The sequence below is a fragment of the Tamandua tetradactyla genome, chromosome X, assembly GCF_023851605.1.
Source record: "Tamandua tetradactyla isolate mTamTet1 chromosome X, mTamTet1.pri, whole genome shotgun sequence".
Lineage (NCBI taxonomy): Eukaryota > Metazoa > Chordata > Mammalia > Pilosa > Myrmecophagidae > Tamandua > Tamandua tetradactyla.
The window spans coordinates 7,328,345-7,350,820 of NC_135353.1; the positions used below are offsets into that span (position 1 = coordinate 7,328,345).

A 22,476-nucleotide genomic window follows, 5' to 3' on the forward strand; every position below is an offset into this window, starting at 1 on the left:
TAAAAGAATAAAATACTTAGGAATAAATTTAACTAAAGAGACAAAAGACCTATACAAAGAAAACTACAAAAAACTGTTAAAAGAAATCACAGAAGACCTAAATATGTGGAAGGGCATACCATGTTCATGGATTGGAAGACTAAATATAGTTAAGATGTCAATTCTACCTAAATTGATTTACAGATTCAATGCAATACCAGTCAAAATCCCAACGACTTATTTTCCAGAAATAGAAAAACCAATAAGCAAATTTATCTGGAAGGGCAGGGTCTCCCGAATTGCTAAAAGTATCTTGAGGAAAAAAAACGAAGCTGGAGGTCTCACGCTGCCTGATTTTAAGGCATATTATGAAGCCACAGTGGTCAAAACAGCAAGGTGCCGGCATAAAGATAGATATATCAACCAATGGAATCGAATAGAGTGCTCAGATATAGACCCTCTCATCTATGGGCATTTGATCTTTGATAAGGCAGTCAAGCCAATTCACCTGGGACAGAACAGTCTCTTCAATAAATGGTGCCTAGAGAACTGGATATCCATATGCAAAAGAATGAAAGAGGACCCGTATCTCACACCCTGTACAAAAGTTAACTCAAAATGGATCAAAGATCTAAACATTAGGTCTAAGACCATAAAACAGTTAGAGGAAAATGTAGGGAGATATCTTATGAATCTTACAATTGGAGGTGGTTTTATGGACCTTAAACCTAAAGCAAGAGCACTGAAGAAAGAAAGAAATAAATGGGAGCTCCTCAAAATTAAACACTTTTGTGCATCAAAGAACTTCATTAAGAAAGTAGAAAGACAGCCTACAGAATGGGAGACAATATTTGGAAATGACATATCAGATAAAGGTCTAGTATCCAGAATTTATAAAGAGATTGTTCAACTCAACAACAAAAAGACAGCCAATCCAATTACAAAATGGGAAAAAGGCTTGAACAGACACCTCTCAGAACAGGAAATACAAATGACCAAAAGGCACATGAAGAGATTCTCAATGTCCCTGGCCATTAGAGAAATGCAAATCAAAACCACAATGAGATATCATCTCACACCCACCAGAATGACCATTATCAACAAAGCAGAAAATGACAAGTGCTGGAAAGGATGTGGAGAAAGAGGCACACTTATCCACTGTTGGTGGGCATGTCAAATGGTGCAACCACTGTGGAAGGCAGTTTGGCAGTTCCTCAAAAAGCTGAATACAGAATTGCCATATGACCCAGCAATACCATTGCTAGGTATCTACTCAGAGGCATTAAGGGCAAAGACACAAACGGACATTTGCGCACCAATGTTTATAGCAGCATTATTTACAATTGCAAAGAGATGGAAACAGCCAAAATGTCCATCAACAGACGAGTGGCTAAACAAACTGTGGTATATACATACCATGGAATATTATGCAGCTTTAAGACAGAATAAACTTATGAAGCATGTAATAACATGGATGGACCTAGAGAACATTATGCTGAGTGAGACTAGCCAAAAACTAAAGGACAAATACTGTATGGTCCCACTGATGTGAACCGACATTAGAGAATAAACTTGGAATATGGCATTGGTAACAGAGACCATCAGGAGATAGAAATAGGGTAAGATAATGGGTAATTGAAGCGGAAGGGATACAGACTGTGCAACAAGACTGGATACAAAAACTCAGAAATGGACAGCACAATACTACCTAATTGTAATGTAATTATGTTAAAACACTGAATGAAGCTGCATCTGAGGTATAGGTTTTTTTTCTTTTTTTTAATTTTTTTCTCTCTATTGTTTTATTTCTTTTTCTGTTGTCTTTCTATTTCTTGTTCTAAATCGATGCAAATGTACTAAGAAATGATGAATATGCCTCTATGTGATGATATTAAGAATTACTGATTGTGTATGTAGAATGGAATGATTTCTAAATGTTGTGTTAGTTACTTTTTTTAATTAATAAAAAAAAAAGTAAAGACCTAGGCAGATAGAAAGTTAGCTGGGTGATGACCGTGAGGTTCCTCCTCCCTCAGTCTTTCTCCATCCATCTGATACAGCCAACTTGCACTTACTGAGTCTGGCCAGCAGATGGCGCACCTGAGTCTTCTCCTCCCTCAGCCCCGCCTTGCCTGGAGGAAGCCCAGGAGTCAGGGTTCTGAGCAGGGGGACTGCTCCATTAGGGACAGCAGGTGGTGGGTCTCCGCCAGGGGGCTAGGTAGCTGACCAGTGCCTCGTGGATTAGCTGATCAGCTGATACACAGTGCTGGCTGACCTTCAAGACACTGGACTGTGGGCTAGGTATTCCCACACCCAAATGGGTGATCACTCCCCTCCACACTGAGGCCTGGCCCCACTGTGGACGATTGGCCCACCTCTGGTTTCCCTGCAGGTGCTGTCCACTCCAACCACGTGGGGAGGTTTCCTCAGCCAGCAGCTGAGCAGGCTAGAGCAAAGGATGGTCAGGTCCCTCCTACCACACCTCTCTCATGTACTGCAGCCTGCCCAGTGGGGATCCTGGTCACCCGACCCACTAACTCTCCTTGACCTATTCTGCTGATGCTCTCCTCCCCAAAACTGCCTAAAGACCCTCCTTTTTCACTCACACCCTGGGACCTGCAATCCTGGTCATTTTCTCCCTGTCTCCTATCTTGTTTCACTGAACTGAAGAGAAGTCACTCCACTCTGTTCTGCCATCTTCTTGGAAGTCCAAAACTGGTCTCTTATTAATGAACTCTTTTAGCTTCGGTTTATCTGTGAATATTTTAAACTCTCCCTCTTTTTTAAAAAGACAGCTATGCTGGATAGAGAATTTTGGTTGACAGTTTTTCTCTTTAGGCATGTTAAGTATATCATACTCCTGCCTTATAGCCTCCATCGTGTCCAATGAGATATAAGCGCTTAATCTTATTTGGCTTCCCTAGTATGTGGTGAATTGCTTTTCTCTTGCTGCTTTCAGAATTTTCTCCTTCCTTTCAGCGTTTGACAGTCTGATGAGACATTCTTAGACTGGGTCTATTTATTCTGTTTCCAGTAGCTTGGGCTTCTTTGATTAACATATTTATATCTTTTATAAAGGTTTGGAAATTTTCAGCCATTATTTCTTTGTATATTCTTCCTGGCCCTTTTCCTTTATCATCTCCTTTTGGGACACCCATGGTATGTATATTTGTGCACTTTGTGTTGCCAGTCATTTCCCTGGGGCCATGCTCAAAATTTTCCATTTCTCCGGTTATTCTTTGTCCGTTCAAATTTGATTGCTGTGTGTTCTAGCTCACTGATTCTTCTTCCACTTTAAATTTGCTGTCGTGTCTCCAGACTGAAGTGTCTTATTTCCATAATATCTGCTATGTTTCTGTGTAGTCTTCCAAATTCTGTATGCTCTTCTAGTGTCTTCTTAATATCTTTTATCTCTTTATATATATTTTCCTTCATTTTTTTGTATTGTCTCAGGAGATTTGTTTGAACATCTTTGATTAGTTGATCCAAATTCTGTGTCTCCTCTGACTTCCTTTAACTGTGCTATTTCTTCTTGAAGTTTTAATACGTCTTGTGATTATTTGCTGATATCTGACCATCTTATTATCTTGATGGTTGCGTCCTTAAGGTCAATTTCTCTCTCTTGTGTAGGATTTAGTTGTCACCTGGCTTTTTATTAGGGTACAGCTTTGACAGTTGGGTCATCTGTATTTCTCAGCCAGGACAGATCTAGATACCCATGCAGGGGGTGTAGACCAGCTCCACCGGGCCTGGGATAAGGTCTGGAGAGGCTCTGAAAAGCCCTGCAGTTTCCTTGCACCTTTTGGCCTGCCCAGCCCATGCCACTGTTCAGTGACTTAATTGTCCTTAGAAGCCTTTTCCCTCCTGGAGCCCAGGCAGTGTCTGGGCCTTCAGTTCAGTGGCCAAAATCTGCCTCAGTCTGGAGCTGTATCCCTCACTATACTTGTGGCAGTGGACTCCCCCATCTACTACAGACCCACTGGCAAAGAGTGGGCCAACCACTGCTCTTTCCCTAAAAACATGGAAGGTGGGCACCAGAACCCAGGGCTTGAATTACAGTTTCTGTCCACTTTTTCTCAGACCCTTCATCCATCACTGACCTGGACCTTGTCTTCTGGGTCCCCAAATAGTTGATCTGGACAGTTTCTGCCTGGCTACTTGGTTCTTCTGGAGAAAATTCTTCTGTTTCCTCCCAAATCCTCCATTTGGAAGCTCTTCCTTGCTCCCCTTTTGTATTCTGCCCTCCCCAGAGGTTTGAGTCCTGCTGTGGTTCCCTGTGGGCTTGGGTCTTGTGTCTGGATATAGGTGGGGATCTGTCTCAATGCTGTGAGAGATTTTATAGTCTGTGTCCCCAGTGGGAGGTTTGAAAGATCCCGGTTGCTGCTTCTGGCCACTTCCTGAGCTGCGCATGGCTGGGTGAGGGGTTTGGAAGAGGGCTGGTCAATCTTGGACAGATATTTCCTACCTGATATTTTTCTCTTAGTTTCAGTGTTTATAGGATCCTTCTCCAGTCTTCACCTTCCTCCGGAATTATGAGCAAGTAAGATTTGTTCCCTTTCTTGCTGATTCACTAGGGAGGTTTTGGGTAGATATCCTAATCTCCATGTTGATGGTCAATTGATTTTTGATAAGTCTCCAAAGTCCACTTAGTTGAGACAGAATGGTTTCTTTAATAAATGGGTTTGGAGAACTGGATATCCATATTCAAAAGAATGAAATAGGACCCCTCCATTCCCCACATCTTGCACCCTACCCAAAAATGAACTCAAAATGGGTCAAAGACCTAAATATAAGAACTACCTTAAAGCTCCTAGAAGAATATGTAGGGAAACATCTTCAAGATCTAGAGATAGGTGGTAGTTTCTTAGACTTTTATCCAAAGCACATGCAATGAAAGAAAAACTCCTTAAAATTGAATACTTCAGTGTTTCAAAGGACTTTGTCAAATGGGTGAAAAAACAGCCAACTCAGTAGGAGAAAATATTTGGAAATCACATACTGATATCACATATTGGTATCTAGAATATGTAAAGTATTCCTACAACTCAACAATAAAAAAACAACCCAATTAAACATGGGCAAAATACATGAATAGACATTTTTTTCTAAAGAAGAAATACAGATGGCTAAAAGGCACATAAAAAGATGGTCATCTTCACCAGCATGAAGTGGGTGAAATGCAGAGTGAAATAAGCCAGACACAATAGGATGGATATCGGATGATTTCGCTGTTATGACCCTGGTGAAGATAAACTCAGTCACTTATAATGCAGAATATAGGGGACCTAGAGTTACACTGAAGCTAGAGATGTGTGAACAGTTACCTAATGAGGTTTAACTTAAATGTAAGGGAATAGATAGAACTGATGGTAGCTCGTTAGTGGGGTTATAAGTAATATTGCCATATTGAATTGAATATGATTGAAAGGGGGCATATAGGGCCATGTATCCCACTGATTAATACTATGGATATGTATAAACTATTTCAAAGGTATGAATCTTGTACAAAGAGTTTATAAAATTTGGGTATAGAGGGAAAACTACCATTGCATGCTTTGGCCTATAGTTAACAGGAAGCCATCAATGGTACCACAGCAATACCAGTGTAAAAATGGGAGGTGGGGGAGGGACAATAGTTAAGGGGAGGTTTAGATTTTCTGTTTAGTCAGGGTGTGTTTATCTGCTATTTTTCTCTTTGGAGTAATGAAAATTGTAAAAAAAAGAAAGGGAAATGCAAATCAAAACCACAATAAGATATCATCTCACATCTACTGGAATGGCTGCTATTAAACAAACAGACAACTGCAAGTGTTAGAGAGATGTGGAGAAATTGGAGCACTTATTTACTACTAGTGGGAATATAAAATGGTACAGCCACTGTGGAGATTGATTTGGCAGTGGCTCTGGAAGCTTTATACACTAAAATATATAAGATGGCTACTCTAACTACATGCTTGGCTTGTTTCTGCCAATTAGTTTTGATATACCCCTCCCCTGGTCAAACATCTCCATAAAATCATTTATAAAGATGAGTCTGTTTCTTTAACCATTGGCGTCAACTAAACTGTCCAGAGGTTGACGTCACACAATTATGTGGATAATGACGGACTGAGTCCATGACCATTTTAGCTGTCCCAGGTGCCAAACACAAGATGACATGCAAACTTGTTTACGATAACAGTGTATTCTCCTATTAACAATACCTCCAACTGTACTAAGCCTTCATAGGAACATAGAGAATACAGGCAGTAGAGGGATCCTGGTGGAATTGTGAAGGGATCAAATGGATTCCCCCATCACGATCTTCTCCTCATCCTACCCTAGATAATATTTCTTGCACTTGGTGTGGCTAAAAATTTCAACAGATTTATCCTTATCAGCAGAACTTCCTAAGCCCTTCCCCCCTCAAACTACTCTAGTCACAACTCTTCAATGCTGCAAATGTGTTTTCTCAAAGTCTCCCTGATACTAATCACCCTAAGACCACTAATGTGAGGGAAATTAAGAACAGCATATATGCAAAATATCACAGAACAATTTAAAGACAAATAACTATGTCAAAGAAATTATACATACAAATTAAACAAAAATACCAAGGATTGGAGCTCTTGGCTGAATTTCATCAAACTTTAGGGGCTATGGTGTTCAATAACCACAGAGCCCGAGATTACTTATTGACTATTGAAAGAGATCTATGCACTTGCTAACACATCTTGCTGCATGTAAGTAGATAGCACTCACCAAGATTTACAAATAGCCATGGACATGTACAAAGGGAACACAAAGTCACTTGTTGACTAAAAAGATTGAACAAATCAAAATCTCCTTTTCTGATCTATTTTTTTTTGCTTCCCCACTAAATGAGAAGACTTGCCATGAAAAGGCGTGAAAATCATAGTTTGCGCCTTTATAGGATTCTGGGTCTTTAGGATGTTTTATCACTGGTTGTAAACTCAAACATTTCAAAGTAGCATGTGGGCACAGGATAGATAGTTGTATACATGGACCAAAGGCAGTCCCTTTGTATTGGCCTTCTATGTCTCCCATGATATTTACTTTTTCATAGAAGGTTAGGACCAGTAGCCTGAAGCCTACGAGTTCCAAGCTCCAATTCTTACACACTCAGTTGCTATAAATATAGCCCAAATAAGCATATTTTAGTTATTTATAGCCTGTCCACTTTGCATAGCCCATACTGTACAAATTACAGATAAGACAAACCCTATAGTTATAATTGAGCAAAAACTGCTACTGCCCTTTGGAGCTCTGTGATCCAGAAATTTCCCACCTTGCTGCTGAGTGACATGACCTAGACATGTAAGACCCCTTTCTAATTCTTTTCCCCCATGGGAGTTTCCTTGCCTTATTGCTTTTCTTGGCTTGGCTTCATGCTACTGTTTCCAGAAGGTATCCTGCTGGGAGGGAATTCTCTTCTAATACAACTTTGACCAAGCACTATTCAGATAGAATCTTGTGTCTCTTTTCCACTTAGCATAATGGCAGCAAGGTTCATCCCTGTTGTAGCATGTATCGATACTTCATTCCATTTTATGGCCAAATAAAACGTTATTGTGTGGCTATACCAAATTTTACCTACTCATCAATTGATGGGCATTGCGTTATTAACCACTTTTCAGGTATTATGAATATGCTGATTTATATGAGCATTCATGTACAAAATCTTTGCAGGGGCATATGTTTTCCATTCTTTGGGATATATATCTAAGAGTGGAATTGCCTGATCATATAAAATCTTTATGTTTAACTTTTTGAGTAACTGTGGAAGTGTTTTCCAAAGTGGCTGCACCATTTTACATTCTCACCAATAATGTATGAGAATTAGAATTTCTCCACATCCTTAGAATAGGTTTTTATTATCCATTTTAAGAAATGTTAGCTATTCTAATGGTGTTACATCAAATCAGGTTCAACAAGAGGGAAAAAACCCATAGGAGATATGTATTAAGTGAATTATTTCTAGGAATTGGCTTACACTGTTGTACGGGATGGATAAGTAGGTCCAAAATCTATAGGGAAAGTCATCAGGAAGGGCAGAATGGAACTTTTTTTTTATTATTAATTAATGGAAAAAAAAAAAGAAATTAGCCCAACATTTAGAAATCATACCATTCTACATATGCAATCAGTGATTCTTAACATCATCATATAGATGCATGATCATCGTTTCTTAGTACATTTGCATCGGTTTAGAAAAACTAGCGATACACCAGACAAAGATATAGAATGTTAATATAGAGAAAAGAAATAAAAGTATTAATAATAGTAAAAAAAAAGAAAAAAACGAAAACAAACAAACAAAAAAACCTATAGCTCAGATGCAGCTTCATTCAGTGTTTTAACATGATTACTTTACAATTAGGTATTATTGTGCTGTCCATTTTTGAGTTTTTGTATCTAGTCCTGTTGCACAGTCTGTATCTCTTCAGCTCCAATTACCCATTATCTTACCCTGTTTCTACCTCCTGCTGGACTCTGTTACCAATGACATATTTCAAGTTTATTCTCGAATGTCTGTTCACATCAGTGGGACTATACAGTATTTGTCCTTTAGTTTTTGGCTGGACTCACTCAGCATAATGTTCTCTAGGTCCATCCATGTTATTACATGCTTCATAAGTTTATCCTGTCTTAAAGCTGCATAATATTCCATCGTATGTATATACCACAGTTTGTTTAGCCATTCTTCTGTTGATGGACATTTTGGCTGTTTCCATCTCTTTGCAATTGTAAATAACGCTACTATAAACATTGGTGTGCAAATGTCCGTTTGTGTCTTTGCCCTTAAGTCCTTTGAGTAGATACCCAGCAATGGTATTGCTGGGTCGTATGGCAATTCTATATTCAGCTTTTTGAGGAACTGCCAAACTGCCTTCCACAGTGGTTGCACCATTTGACATTCCCACCAACAGTGGATAAGTGTGCCTCTTTCTCCGCATCCTCTCCAGCACTTGTCATTTTCTGTTTTGTTGAGAATGGCCATTCTGGTGGGTGTGAGATGATATCTCATTGTGGTTTTAATTTGCATTTCTCTAATGACCAGGGACATTGAGCATCTCTTCATGTGCCTTTTGGCCATTTGTATTTCCTCTTCTGGTAGGTGTCTGTTCAAGTCTTTTTCCCATTTTGTAATTGGGTTGGCTGTCTTTTTGTTGTTGAGTTGAATGATCTCTTTATAAATTCTGGATACTAGACCTTTATCTGATATGTCATTTCCAAATATTATCTCCCATTGTGTAGGCTGTCTTTCTACTTTCTTGATGAAGTTCTTTGATGCACAAAAGTGTTTAATTTTGAGGAACTCCCATTTATTTATTTCCTTCTTCAGTGCTCTTGCTTTAGGTTTAAGGTCCATAAAACCGCCTCCAATTGTAAGTTTCGTAAGATATCTCCCTACATTTTCCTCTAACTGTTTTATGGTCTTAGACCTAATGTTTAGATCTTTGATCCATTTTGAATTAACTTTTGTATAGGGTGTGAGATATGGGTCTTCTTTCATTCTTTTGCATATGGATATCCAGTTCTCTAGGCACCATTTATTGAAGAGACTATTCTGTCCCAGGTGAGTTGGCTTGACTGCCTTATCAAAGATCAAATGTCCATAGATGAGAGGGCCTATATCTGAGCACTCTATTCGATTCCATTGGTCGATATATCTATCTTTATGCCAATACCATGCTGTTTTGACCACTGTGGCTTCATAATATGCCTTAAAGTCAGGCAGCGTGAGACCTCCAGCTTCGTTTTTTTCCCTCAAGATGCTTTTTGCAATTCGGGGCACCCTGCCCTTCCAGATAAATTTGATTATTGTTTTTTCTATTTCTGAAAAATAAGTTGTTGGGATTTTGATTGGTATTGCATTGAATCTGTAGAATGGAACTCTTAAGCATGAGCAGAAACTGCAATCCACAGGCAGAATTTCTACTTCAGGGAAGCCTCGGTTCTGTCCTTGGGATTTTTCACCTGATTGAACTAGGCCCAAGTAAATTATCTTTAAAAATATTCCTTATTTAAAGCTAACTGATGATGGACTTCAATCACCTTTACAAAATAGCTTCACAGCAATACCTGGATTAGTTTTTGATTGAAAAACTAGTGACTTTAGCCTGACCAAGATTGACACATAAAACTGACCATCACGTTTTACCCCTTGTCAACTTACACATCTCTTTAAGTCACACTTAACCACCAAATAATGATAACAAAGTTGTATATTCATCTAGCATGATAAAACTATCAGTGATGATTTGAAGCTGTATGTATACCTCAGAAAGTATCGTGATCTTTTAATCCATTCATGTGGTGTAGACCTATTGTGGGTGGGGCCTTTTGATTAGGTTGTTTCAATTGATGGGTGGGTGTTAATCCTCTTACTAGAGCCCTTTTAAAGAGAATAAAACATAGAGAAGCTCACAGAAGAAAGACTGAGAGAAACTGAGAGAGATGTTCATTCTTATTTGGTGTTCCTTAAATTAAATATTATAAGGTTGCCTATTGTTAATGTACCTTATGTTAGATAATAATTGGATAAAGATGGAATAAAAATAGTTTATATACACACAAACATATTCACAACACAATAATGGAGAAATATACGTAACTATTGTGATTTTCATTTTTGCAGCTTATCGTATGTTCATAATTGGTATTTATAACTGCCTTCTTCCATTTCCCGTTCCATATTTGTTTTGCCCTCAGAAAATACCCCTGCTAATCAGGGCTTTTTGCTGATGGGATAATTCAGTCCTTCATTTCTGAGGTGTCTGGGCCTTCAGAAGTCCTACTTGAACTGAATTATAGTTTTGCTTTATCTTTAATCACAGGACACACTTTTACTAAGAGAATCCCTAAGGGATCTCCTGTATTCTGGACAGTCTTCCTTTCCTCCATTGTGTAGTACCAACCTAATTTCACCTTGATGATCAGAATCAGTCACCCCAGATGTTATAGTAATTCCCTTTAATACGTGTTGATTCAGAGGAGCTCTAAGTGGTCTGATGGGAGTCTCAACATCCATTTCAATGGAATCATTGTTGATATCCTGGTAGAAGCAATCTTCCCTTTTGATCCAAGACCTCTGGATTGGCAGAGCATAATGGCATGGGGACAAGAAGTGAAACATGTGCTAGTGGGTCGCTAGTAGTAATAATGAATGGTGTCACTCCCATTTCCACCGTTTGATTTGTAGACCTGTGAATCCTGGCTTTGGTAGACATAGCACCAGATATTGTATGCTGACTTATTTTGTCCAGGCCACTCAAGGTTTTGCCACCCAACTGGTACTATAAATGAATCTTCAAAAATTCATTCCACAGATCCTTCAGTAGCTGCTTCCGGATAGGAGGGTATTATAAGACCAGTGAATAACATAATCTTGCCCCACTGCCACACTTCATTTGCTGGGAAGTGAGTTCCTTCATCAAATGCATTGCTGTATGGAATACCATGATGGTGGATAAGGCATCCTGTAAGTTCACAGATGGTAGTTTTGGAAAAAGCATTGCATACTGGGAAGACAAATTAATATCCAGAGTAAATGTGTATTCTATCAAGAGCAAAACACTACCCCTTCAATAATGGAAGTGGTCCAGTGTAATAAATTTCAAGTAGGTAACTCCCTGATCACCCTGAGAAAGGTACGGTTTTGGGGACTGATTGTTGTCTCTGCTGCTGGCGGACTAGGAACTCAGCAGTGGTTGTAGCCAGGTTGGCCTTGGTGAGTAGAGTCCATGTTGCTGAGCCCATGCATAACCTCCTTCCTTTCCACCGTGGCCACTTTGTTCGTGAGCCCATTGGACAATGACTGGAGTTGCTGGGGAAGGAAGCTGACTAGTATCCACAGAACGGGTCATCCAGGGTATGTTTCTCTTTCAGTCTCACTGTGTAGACTACTAACACTGGGCAAAGGTGGTGTTTGTTGATATTTCTGTATTTTCTTAGAAGAGCGAGGTATTGTAGTTATTTTTTGAAAGGATGCTTATGATACTGTATTGGACATAATATAAACATACATAAATGCAGTCATGCAAGGAAATAATGTTGCTTATAAAAATGAGATACAACTATACATACTGATATGGAATGATGTTAAGTTGCAAGAGTAAAGCAAATCCAAGAATGATATGCATTAAATGACAATTTCTGAAGAAAATTTCACTGAAATAGGCCATGGGGGCAGATAGGCACCATGGAAATCGGGAAACCTGGAAATCAGAACTGCGCCCCTCCCCACCCTAGGGTGTGTTTCCCACACAGCACTGCCCAAGACTGACTGAAAATAGCCATCTCCAAGCTTATCAGTGGGAGGAAGAGCCACCTCAGATGGCAAGTCCGTCTGTCTGTGGTGAACGACTGAGTGTCATCCTGCTGTGTGTGTGCCCACATGATGAATGTTTATGATACGTGGTTATGGTTAATGACTGTGGCACTGTGTGTGTGTGTGCCCTCATGATGAGCGTGTGCGGAACTCACCAACAGGACTCAGTGTTTGGATTTTGACATCTAAGCCTGTTGTGAGGGATCTGTCTCTGAGCTTAACACTCACTGGCGGTGTGACCTCAGCATTGCTTGGGAACAGGACAGGGACCCCAAACGTGTGAGGCTCAACCTTTCCTCGCTCTCATCCTGGGTCACTGTGTGGGGGTCCATTCCCTTCTCAGGAACCATTTCGCCTTCCTCACCCTAGTCATACGCAGCTGTCCAAATGTAGAGCCAGGGTCCTTCGGTCCTGGCACAACCTGAGTTTCTAATCTGCCTTCCCTTGCCATGCGGATTCTTTATCCTCACAGGTTCTCTCCTCTGCCCACCATTTAAAGTGACCGAGGGTCTGTGGGCTCCCACCTGCACAATGTACCTGCCTCGGGTGCTATGGCTGGGTGAAAGGCCGGTCAGAACAACCAGATGCAGACGCTGGGTCTCAAGGGACAACAGAACCTGCTCATCTTTCGGTTTACTTCCCCCATGGCCGGTTGTGTGAAAGGCTCCTGTGCCCACAAATGCCATGACAACTTGGGGTATGGTCTCTAATAGTTCATTCATTCATTTATTCGTTGAATTGGGTGGCTATAAATCACTGAGATGAAGATTGACGCTCTGCCTCTGCAGATGTATTAGTACTTCCTGATTTCCGTGGAAAGTTAGCATCGAGGAGAACGGTTTGATGCCCCTCTGGCTTCTGTGACAACTGGGACATACCATTCTTTCCTGACAGCAGAAAGATTTAACAAGGATATTTACAGAGTGGAAGGATGTAACAACCACAGAAATAACAGGACTAGGGGGTGTTTATTACTAATGTGAGTTTGTGTGTGTGTGTGTATTGGGAATGTGTGGTATTTAGTTGGATATTAAGGGCCCTAATCACTACTGTTTTATTGAACAGGCTGGTGTTTACCTCTGAAGAGGGGATGAGATAATGGAATAACTTGTTTTTCCTCCCTCTTCCCTATTTCTATAGCCTAAGATTGCACCTGTTGTGTTGACGGCATTACAATCTGAGTTCTTTAAAGCAAATATCTCCAAGTATTTCTGAATTTACACATATGATTTTTTTTTGCCTGGGCAGGCATCAGGAATCAAACCTGGGTCTCCGGCATGGCAGGCGAGAGCTCTGCCTGCTGAGCCACCATGGCCTGCCCTACACCTATGTTTAACAAAGATTTTTTTGCATGTACTCCTAAATATATAACTTTATTTTATGCCTCCTTATAGCAAAATATTACCTGTACATTATGAGAGAAAATTTGAAGTCTGAAATGATGACATAAAATGAGTAAGATTGAAAGGATCTGATGTAATTTTGTGGAACCCAGGAAATGACATTGTGCTCATCCTGAGTACCTAATACACAAATTAATGAACCTCTTCTATAAAATACAAATTTCCTGAGGTCAAACCTTTAATCAAAAACAGTAAATGCCCTCCCTCCTTTATTGTGTAAACAAACAATATAAGCTCCTGAACATTTTTATTGTATGTTTGGCAGTGGATGCTGCTGAAGTTATACTTACTTTGGTTTTTACCATGTTTCAGAAAGAAGGCATGGTATGGGCTTACTGCTGCTTTCTTTATCAGGACACAGGCTTTATGGAGAAACATGTGTAGGTAAGACACCCAAATCTCTGGCCTCCCCATCCTGTGACACTCAGATGGAGCCTCTGCCACCCCATTCTGCCTTTACCCTGTTAAGAGATACTAGTTGTGTCTCTGGAGGGAAACAGGAGGCTTGGAGGGAAGAAAAGCAGGCTGTGCCTTCCTCTCCATCCCTGTTCCCCTGTGTCACTCCAAAAAAGGCCATTCACACAACTGGGGCCATGTTATTTCAGTAAGGGCATTTATATTTATAAGGGAAGGTAGAAAAACCAACATGATTAACATGATTAATTAGTGGGAAATTAACAAAATTATTTGGAAGTGAAAAAAGGCTTTTGCCTTGTTCAATGTTTTATTATCACATTGCTACTCATTTGCAAAAGAGGATAAATATTTATGTATCTTTCTTTTTCTTTCAAAAAGGATTGGATTATATTCTTATTAATACAAGAAAAATACCTGCAATACTATATAAGAACCTCTTAATTTAGGGTGTCTGGGCAGTTGGCTAAGATATATGGTAAGAGGCTTTTCCCTTCTGAGGAGCAAAGATGTCACAAGGAGAGGACAGTGCGGGACCAGAGCAGGCCCTTCTAGGTCTAAGGAAACCAAGGGAAGTCAGGGAAGTTTTGAGACCCCATAAGTTTGAACAAGGGCACCCTCAGAGCTGGATGCAGACTTCTGAGGAAAGGGGGCTGGCCATCCAAGTAGATGCATCTTCCGTGTAATATTTTGCAATATGAAGAGAAAAGTAAAGTCTCCCCTCACCACCTACTTCCATCCTTGTTCCACTTTTCTTTTCAGTGTACCTATATCATGAGATTTCTGTTTAACATTCAACACTTTTTTCCTTACATTTGCATGTCATTTTTATCCTAAGATAAAAATATCTAATATTGTTCTCCATATGAATGTGTATGTTACATAAACTATAACATTTTTACTCAGTAGATCTCTAATCAGATTTTTTTGCCTGATTTTTTCCAGTCAGCACATTTGGGTCTGTATCAGTTTTTGTAATGGATACATAACATAGCATTATTGGCATAGACTATAACTTTTTCACTCTTTCCCCAAGTATCCCCTCATTTATGTCCAATTCCAGTGTTGCTGTTACGATTAGATCAAGTTCAATGACTTTTCTTGTGAACATGAGCAACATTTTATCCTTCTGCTCAACAGAGGAAGATCAATATGTTCTGACTGACACACCTTATTCACTCTCCTGGAATTAAGTAAATATGGAGGTCTCACCTTCAAGACTTTTTAACCCAAGTACCATGTATGATTTTATTATATTTAGGAGGGATATTTGTTGTCTCCCTTTTCTCAGGGTAATAGAGTTTGGAGGGGGGGAAGAGCAACTTTTAAAATTTAAAGACATATGTTCTAAAAATTTACCACTAACCCAATGAAATCTTAAAAGCTTGTTAAAAATTATTCATACAATTTATACTAAATTCATCTGGATATGGAAAGGTGCAAGAATAGGCAATAATATCTTTTATTTATGAAACAATTTTATAAACTGATTTTTACATGTCCCTTATAAAGGAAACTTCCAACTCATCTGTTCACAGACATTCATTTTTGTGGGAGACTTTAAAATTACAAAACCTACAGCTTAAAAAGGCTCCAATACATAGTTATTGTATGCAGGGAATACTGGGATAAAGGTGAAAGAAAAATGAACTGCTGTCTCTGGGTAATTAATAATGTGGTAGGGTTCAAATCAAGAAAAGTGCCCTCATTTGAAAGCATTCCTTGCTGAGAATTGTTTTTTCTTTTTTCCTCAAGAGCAATTAAAGCCTTCACTTGGGAGAGGGGTTTAATAGAATAGAACTTCCGAAATAATTTTTCCAAAAATTATGGCAGCTGTTTTGGGAAGTGAAACCTAATTGTCAACTAACTCTTTGATTATTCAACTAAAAAGCAAATACAAAAGAACAAAAGTTATTCCAGGACTTCAAAACTTTAAAGTGCTCAATTGGAGAATTATATTTTCTGATCTGAAATTGACTATGAACTTACAGGTAGTGGAGTTGCTAGAGTATTTCCCTTTTATTTTAATCTAATTGTGTATTCTCACTCTTTGAGCAGTGTTTGGTTTGATAATAAACACTTTTGTATTCCAGGCCCTCTGAGAACTTAGAGTTACTTTGCAAAGAGTTAGTTTGATGCTGTTCAATGTTTTATCACATTGCTACTCATTTGCAAAAGAGGATAAATATTTACCTATCTTTCTCTCTCTCTCTTTCTTTCAAAAAGTATTGGATTATATTCCTATTAATACAAAATATGACAAGAAAAATATCTGCAAGACTATATAAGAATCTCTTAATCTAGGGTGTCTGGGCAACGGGCTAAGATATATGGTGAGAGGACCATTGAACATTTTTGTTTAACACATATCATTGGTGATTGTTTCTTAAGCATGCATTATTTTCATAATCAGAAAAATATTTGCAATTAATACATTGATTATATATTTAAAAATACTCTGCTAGTGTTTTACACTTAAAAAAGTGTAATTAATGTGAATATCAAAGGATATCCAAATAGGCTGTACAATTGTTAAAAGTTCATGCTAATCTCTTATAGTAATATATTTATAATTAGAATAAAAAGTCTGAAGTCCTTGGACACATGTTTTCAATGCATTCCTGGGTGATTGAAATACTTACACTTAATATATTTCCTATTAAATAATTTTAAACATCATTTTAGATTTTTCTGTGTATAGTTTTAATAAGGAAATAAATCGAGCTGAAATATCATTTATACTGGAAGCAGAAATATTTACAGGGATGTATGTAGGAACTAAGCATGGATACATGCATAAATATGAGGCATTTGTGGTTACTAATATAGTGAATGCGAGTGAGCTTAAGTGTTTGTGTGTATTTTGGGGGGTCAGTAGTTATTCGGTTGAGGTTGAGGAAACTTGATCATTCCTATTTTGTGTGAGAGGCTGGCAGTTCAGCTCTGGGAGACTGAAGTAGCTGAGTTACCTGTTATTCCTTCTCCCTTTTGTTCTGTATCCTCAGATAACACTTGTAGTTTGAAAGTCAATTACTCTTTAAGTTCTCTAAAGCAGAGTCTTCCAAAATTGAATGATTATGCACTCCCAGCTAAGAAAAATGTTTGTGCAACTTATACCTAAATATGTATATTTCATTATTATTATATATTTCGTATTATATATTAAAGTGACAAGTGTGTCTAAACAAACACTATATATATAAATTAAGATTTTTTACATTATAAAACAAAATTTGAAGTCAATAATGCATGAGGTAAAATATCTAGATGAATTAGGGCGGGTATTGGTGACTGAGTGATAGAGTTCTCGCCTACCATGCCAGAGACCTGGGTTTAATTCCCAGTGCCTGACCATGCAAGAAAAAAAAAAAAATATATATATATATATATATATAGAGAGAGAGAGATGAATAATAAAGCATATTTGTACAATGTACAGAGAAAGTTAAAAAAAAATAAGCCAACATATTAACAAAGTATTTCTGGGTGGAAGGGTGGGAAGAGAGGAATTGAGAGTAGAATTGTATCTTCTGCATTATGCTTTTCTATATCGTTTGAAATTTCTTTAAATAGGGTTTGGAAACGTAAGGGAAAATCTCATTGTAAAGAGATCCACTAAGAGTAATATTGAGAGAAATATCTATTTATGGAAAAGGTGTTCAAATGTGCATATATGTGTATATGGATACATAGGTAGTATGTTGTAAGTATACCCACTGTTATATTAACAGTCAACATCTGTGGTGTGCTGTTTTCTTTATATAGCTATGTATTTTATATTCTCCATAAGCCCATTTAATGTTATATTAGAATCAGAAAAACATACCAACATTTGAGATCCCATTTTTATTTCACACATGCAATCATAGATCATACATACAAAGGCTGTTGCTATTAAATCTATTTGTACAGCACAATTTTTTATCATGAAAGCAGTATTTCCATTGTTCTGAAATAGGAAGGGACTTGCACAAACTATTATAATTTAGTAATATTTTGAAATGTTCAGAAGGAGGAATTCTAGAGTTGGGAGTAAGGAAAATTCTTAATCAATGCTTACTTAATAGGCTTTATTTTCTTATCTGGTTTTATATTTTCTAGAATCACATTAGAGGTCCATAGGACCTGGGTATGTACATTTTATGCCATTCAATCCCTGGAAGAGCAGTGCATTGAGAATCACAGAGCAGGGTAAGGGGTTTGCTGGGAAAGAGCTTGGAGCGTGAGCTCATGAGATCCAGGTCATAGAATCAATCTAACGCCATCCACGGCCCTTGGGTAAGACTGTTGTCGTTTTTACAAAATGTTTCATTTCAACTATTTTATGTTGAGATTTTAGAGAACAACTTATTTTGTTCCTTGCTCTATAGCCACTTTTATTTAAAATATGAGTAACAGATTTGGTATTAGGAAACAGAAGTTTTAAGCTACAATATGATATGAAGAATTCCATGCCCCAGCCAGGGGCTTGTATCACAAGCAATCCTCAATAACCATAATATCCAGTAATTCCTCAAGATAATCAACAGAATCCTTTTATTCTAAGCTCATGCCCTTGAACACAGCTTTGTCCTGACACCAAGTATCTGCATGTAGGACATTGCTTCTGGCTTCCTTGGATGGATCAGGCAGCAATAGCAACCTAGAAAAGAAAAAAATGAAGCATCTTTGTAGGTTGAAACTGGAAAAGTCCAAAAGGCACAGCATATTCAATAATAGAAATGGGATCACTGATGTGTCACACACACACACACACACACACACATACACATAGAGATATGTTTTTACTATTTAATAATAATTATAAGAACAAGATACTGGGATTGAGGTGTTATGAAACTCTTGCATTTTGTGTTTTTCTCCAAATATATTACCATGTAACTGTCCCTTTTGCTAATAGCAGCTCTTTGTCTTTGTTGTGTTTTTTTATAAATTCTTATTGACCAGCATTATTCTGACATGTTTTTCCTCTTCCTTTTCCTTGTTCCAGCATCCTCATTATTGTCTAATCAAAGCACAGGACTTTAAGCATCCCTGGGAGATTCAGGTGGAGTAGGACAGGCCATACAAACTGTAAAACTTTTGCAGACCTAAGAAACAAAGGGCTTTGTAAAGAATACTGTTCTTTTGGAAAACCTGCCTTAGCACTGGGGGTAACAGTCAGACACCCCAACTTGTGACAATTTCATCTTGACACACAAATCTAAATCATAATGGATGACAAATATGTCCTGTGCAATTGGAAAAATCAGTTGTGGCCAGCAAAAATTTTGTCCAAATCTTGGACTCCATCAAAAAATAAGGGAAAAAAAGCATTTTCTGTAGAAGTTCAGATACTCTCACTGGATGAAAAAGTTAAAGTGAAAAGCACAGAAATAAAGATACTAAACAATAAGTTTCAAATTGAAACCCTTGTCTCCTCTCTGCTGAAACAGTCAGCCATCAGTGCTTCATGTAGAGAGAAAATGGTCTACAGAAGATCACTTCAAGTGGCGCTGGATATTATAAATGAAAGAGAAAATTTGATTCAAAAAAGCACTTCAGGTGAAGAAGACACCACTACACTGTCTCAAAATCCACCACCAAAGCGATCTCATTCACTCCCTCATAAAAAGTATCAGAAGTACAAACGGAATTTAGTGAAGCGTGTTGGAAAAGGTGAAAACATAACATCCCTGTTGGCAACTTCAGAGATTGATGTTTCTCAGTATGGTGACGAACCACAGATAAACACAACCATTGGTCCTATTTTCAAAGGTAGGGAAACGAAGTCATCACAAGCCTGTGGCTTGGCTCGAAATTCTCCTTCCTTTTCACGATATGGTCCTGAGAAAAAGGGCAAGAAAAAAATGGACATCTCAACAGTTATGGACACCTCAGATGGATACCTCACCAGCCACAAAGACGGGCAGATGGACACTTCAACAGCCTCAGAGGAGGGGGCCGTCGCTCCCCAGGAAGACGACACCCCAATGTTGCCTTCACCTTTCATCCTCTCCGGGACCAAAACTTTGAAAGAAGAGGCGCAGGGCTCCTGCCCAAGGAACGTGGCTAATTCTTCTAAATGTTCTACCTTCTCTCAGAATACTGAGGGCCCTAGAGAGGGTCGCCCACAGCCAGGCTTTGAAGATGCAGCCACATCCTCCAGTTCCTCTCAACTTGGCCTGCGTTATTCACTCCGTCTTGCAAATAGAAGAAGGAAGCTCCAAGTCCCAGATATTCAGAATCAGCTGCAGGCACTTCAATCTTTGGATGACTCAGAAGCTGTTCATGCTAACAAGGCCGTTACAATGGTTGATGGTAAAGAAAGGGGACAACCTGCAGGCATCGCTTTTGCGCAGGAGCCGCGTTCCATTGAGAGAGGAATGATCGTCTGGTTTAAATACCAGGAGTATCCGTTTTGGCCAGCAGTGGTAACGAGCGTTCAGGACACAGAGAAGACTGCCAGGGTGCTCTTGATCAAAGCAGACATGAACGGTGAAGAGAGTGGCTTGAGAGTTCCCCTCCGAAGATTAAAGCATTTTGATTGTAAAGAGAAAGAAAAACTAGTGAAGAGAGCCGAGAAGGGGCACAAGAAGAGTGTTCACTGGTGCTGCTCCCTGATTTCTGACTACAGAGGCCACGTCGGCCGTGGTTCTTTCGTGGGCTCTTTCCTCGAGTATTACGCGGCTGACATCAGTTTTCCAATTCGGAAAGCCGCTCCCAAGGGCGACGTGGGGGACGCCTTTCCTAGGGTGACGTACGACGACCTGGAGGAGTCCGAGGAGGAGACTTCCCAGGACGGGAAGAGGCGCTGCAAGAGGATTCTCCCCGACCGGATGAGGGCCGCCTGGGCCCGGGCCAACCAGAAGCTCGTGGAGTTCATCGTGCAAAGAAAGGGGGCCGACGACCACCTGCTGGACATTTTACAAGGCAGGAAACCGTCCCATTGGCTGAAATCATTTTTAAATTCCAATAAGTGCATGGTCTGCATCGAAACGTACCTTGAAGATGACGAGCAGTTGGATGCTGTGGTCAAACATTTGCAGGAAATCTACAAGCAAATAGACCAGAAAATGCTGAGCTTGATAAGAAATGACAAAGTAAACTTTATTCTCGAGGTCCTGCTGCCAGAAGTCATGATTTGTTCGATTTCTGCCCTTGACGGGTTAGATTACAAGAGAGCGGAAGCCAAGTACCTGGAAGGGCCGCCTGTTCATTACAGAGAAAAAGAACTATTCGATAGAAAGGTCATAAAAGAGAGGAGGCGGAAGTTAGCAATGGGGGAAGCTAATTATACATCTCGCCCCGGGCCCATGCTCATTTCACATTTACGTGATTAATAATAACACCCATCTGTGTGAAATTCGTGATCTGTTCTCTATACCGTGCAAATGTATACCTGGAAATGGGAGACTGGGGGAATGTGCCTAATTCATTTTTGATCCATCTCAAGCTTTTGTCAGGACCAAATTCATCATCACATCTTGTTCCCACATTTTGTCACAAGCGATCTTGTTAAAATATTGCAAACAAGTATACTATCACCTACTTTTTTTCTTTTTGGAATGTGTAATTCCCCAGATATTTTCAAAGGAAAATACCATTGTATTTCATAACATTTATTGTGATTCTGTTTAATATTTTAATGTAGACTGCATTCTTCTCTTTACATAAAAAGGCATTGGTGTCAGATATTAAGCTGCAATAATTTTAAACTTTAGCATATATTTTTACAGAAACTTCAAATGCGTTTTTCCATTTTTTTTTTTTTAAGAAACATTAGGTATTAGATTTTTGCTTAAGATAATTCCAGGTTTTCCGTGCTATGCATATTTATTTTTGGAAAAACACTTCTGAGACACCAACCCAATTTCTGACAGGCATTCCTGTATATTATCACTACTTCCAAAGCCTTCTTCAGATGCAACCTGAAATTCAAACATAAAGCTAACGCATTATCTACGTCTGTGAGTGATGGTATCTCAGTGTGCAGAAAAACGCTTCTTCAGCCTTGAACAAAAATGTTCAAGCTACAGTTCTCTGAAATTCTGTTGTGGGACTGTCTCTTCTTCAGTGACTGAGTGGTTTCTTCCGTCTGTCTTCATAACTGACAGTGACTGCATCTTCTTGATCGAGCCATCTGTGCCCCTGCCAAAGGCAGCCAGAGTCGTTGTGCTTACAGGTTAGCTATTCTAGTCCAAGCTGACTGCTTAGGAGCCCATCTAATTTGGTATAAAATGTAGGAAAAGAAGCTCTTTGTTCTCTTTCCTATATTGCCACAAAAGTCGTCATTTATCTCAAGTCACGTGAACTTTATCTTTTGACTCATTTGAGTAGTTCCAACAAGTTCCAACACACATAATC

At 39.1% G+C, this 22,476-nt stretch overlaps 1 protein-coding gene across 3 annotated transcripts in view; it reads left to right on the forward strand.

Annotated features, from left to right (window-relative positions):
* Positions 1-21,778, forward strand: part of LOC143670491 (PWWP domain-containing DNA repair factor 3B-like) — a 54,246-nt gene extending 32,468 nt beyond the window's left edge. For 2 of the 3 annotated variants that reach the window (XM_077145319.1, XM_077145323.1), the window contains one exon: positions 19,121-21,778. In XM_077145319.1, coding sequence (XP_077001434.1) covers positions 19,344-21,452 — 2,109 coding nt within the window. In that variant the 5' untranslated portion in view covers positions 19,121-19,343 and the 3' untranslated portion in view covers positions 21,453-21,778. Of the gene's footprint in view, positions 1-18,231; positions 18,409-19,120 lie in introns of all 3 variants that reach the window. The other variant, XM_077145322.1, reaches the window with a different exon arrangement.
* The last annotated feature ends 698 nt before the right edge of the window (positions 21,779-22,476 follow it).